The sequence below is a fragment of the Emiliania huxleyi genome (genome assembly GCF_000372725.1).
Source record: "Emiliania huxleyi CCMP1516 chromosome Unknown EMIHUscaffold_1977, whole genome shotgun sequence".
Classification (NCBI taxonomy): Eukaryota; Haptophyta; order Isochrysidales; family Noelaerhabdaceae; genus Emiliania; species Emiliania huxleyi.
This window is the reverse complement of record NW_005200618.1, coordinates 1-1,766: the sequence shown is the minus strand read 5'-3', so window position 1 is coordinate 1,766 and position 1,766 is coordinate 1. Positions and strand designations below refer to the sequence as shown.

The 1,766-nt window shown below is 64.6% G+C and overlaps 1 protein-coding gene across 1 annotated transcript in view; it reads left to right on the top strand.

Annotated features, from left to right (window-relative positions):
* The window catches only part of EMIHUDRAFT_253931 (hypothetical protein), a gene marked incomplete at both ends in the record, with an annotated part of 2,628 nt that extends 2,170 nt beyond the window's left edge, over positions 1-458 (top strand). The window contains 2 exons of the mRNA XM_005781920.1: positions 84-129; positions 356-458. Coding sequence (XP_005781977.1) covers positions 84-129; positions 356-458 — 149 coding nt within the window. The remainder of the gene's footprint in view (positions 1-83; positions 130-355) is intronic.
* Positions 459-1,766: the final 1,308 nt, after the last annotated feature.

The window sequence follows — 1,766 nt, the reverse complement described above, 5'->3', positions numbered from 1 at the left end:
GCGTGACAGCTACCTGACCCTACCTCTGCCCGTCCACACACGGCGCCCTGTCGGCTCACACCCCGCGGGCTCGGCGTGGGCAGGCGCTTACGTACATGGCCACCATCTCGGCCATCATCGCCGAGGACGGTGTGCAGGGCCTTTTCCTGCGCGGCCTCGGCACCAAGCTCCTCTCGCCCTAGAAGCGGGAGACGTATTCATGTCTCCCAACCAGCACTCGAGAGGACACGCGCTCAACTGTCGTCCGCCCTCATGTCGTATTCGCTGTCCTCGCACCCCTCGTGTTCACGCACTGCTCTGAGTACGCTGCACGAGGCCGTCCTCCCGCCCCGAGGCTGGCGTCTTCACGCCCTAGGCTCCTCACGAACGGCGTCTCGGCGATGCTCTTCAGCGTCCTGTGGAAGTACTTCGAGCAGTTGCTCACCGCCAAGAAGGAGGACCCCAAGAAGGGCCAGTAGGCGCGCCGCCAAACGCCTGGTGGCGGCCACGCCGGCGGGCGGCGGTGCGCCCGAGGAGTCTGCGTCCGCACAGAGCGCTGGTGGCTAGCTGCCCTCTTCCCGCCTTCCTCCCTCCTCGCTGGCTGCCTCTTCCCGCCCTCCTCCCTCCTCGTACGCATCTCTACCTGCTCCCCCATACGTGAACCATGCTATATTGTGTGCGGTGTGCGCCCGCTGTGCGGGAGTGGGGCGGCCGGGTTGCGGCCCCGCTGGGGCGCACGCACCGCGCAGCGCCGAGACTGCACGCAGACTCTGTGGGAAGAGATCCCACCCACGTCGTTTATTCTGTTAATTGGCCGCCGGAGTTGCGGAGAGAAATATTCGATTGACGATTCTCGCAGCGCCCAAGTGCTGGCAGACCTCACAATCGAGGTGGTCGCGCGGCCCACCTCCCCGCGGCCGCATTGCCAAGCCCGATGTGCGCGAGTGCGGCTGCTGCAGCAAATGATAGGAGCTGTACGACAAGTGTCTGTGCACTGTAAGAGCCCGGGGGCGCGGCGTGTGCTTATCTCTCGGCCCTCTTTCGTTCGAGTGGAGATATAAATAACGACGGTCCGGTCGCCTACGACTAAACTCGTGTCACGTGCCGCTACCGCTTTGACAGTTACAAAAAGCTTACGGTGCGCCCGAGAAAGAAGCATGCCATCGTAGCGCCGCGAGGTCGAGCGCATAAGCTTCCCCTTACTCTAGACAGAGGTCAGAGCCGGATCATCTTTCCCACAGCGACACGTGCGAGATCAGTCACGCCCACGCCGCAATCTTCTTGGGCAACATTTGGTCCGACAGATCGCCGTGGCCTAGGCAGCCGCTTCCGCCCTGGCCCCAGCTCCAGATAGCGCCGTCGGCGGTGATGGCGAGGCTGTGGGCATAGTCTCCTGCCGACACGGCGACGACGCGCTGCCCAGCAAAGGCCTCGACCTTCTTCGGCAGCAGCTGCTCCTGCACGTCGCCGTGGCCCAGCTTGCCAAAGCTTCCACTGCCCCAGCTCCAGACAGCGCCGTCAGCGGTGCGGGCGAGGCTGTGGCCGAGTCCAGCCGCGACAGCGATGACGCGCTGGCCAGCCAAGGCCTCGATCTTCTTGGGCAGCAGCAGATCCTGTTGGTCGCCGTGGCCCAACTTGCCAAAGCCTCCCAAGCCCCAACTCCAGACGGCGCCGTCGGCGGTGAGGCGGAAGCTATGTAAGGTTCCACGCGAACCAGCAGAGGCCGCGGCTGCCCCTACGTATAGGTGCTGCGACCTCTCTCCGCAGGGGGATCCCTCCATGACGTC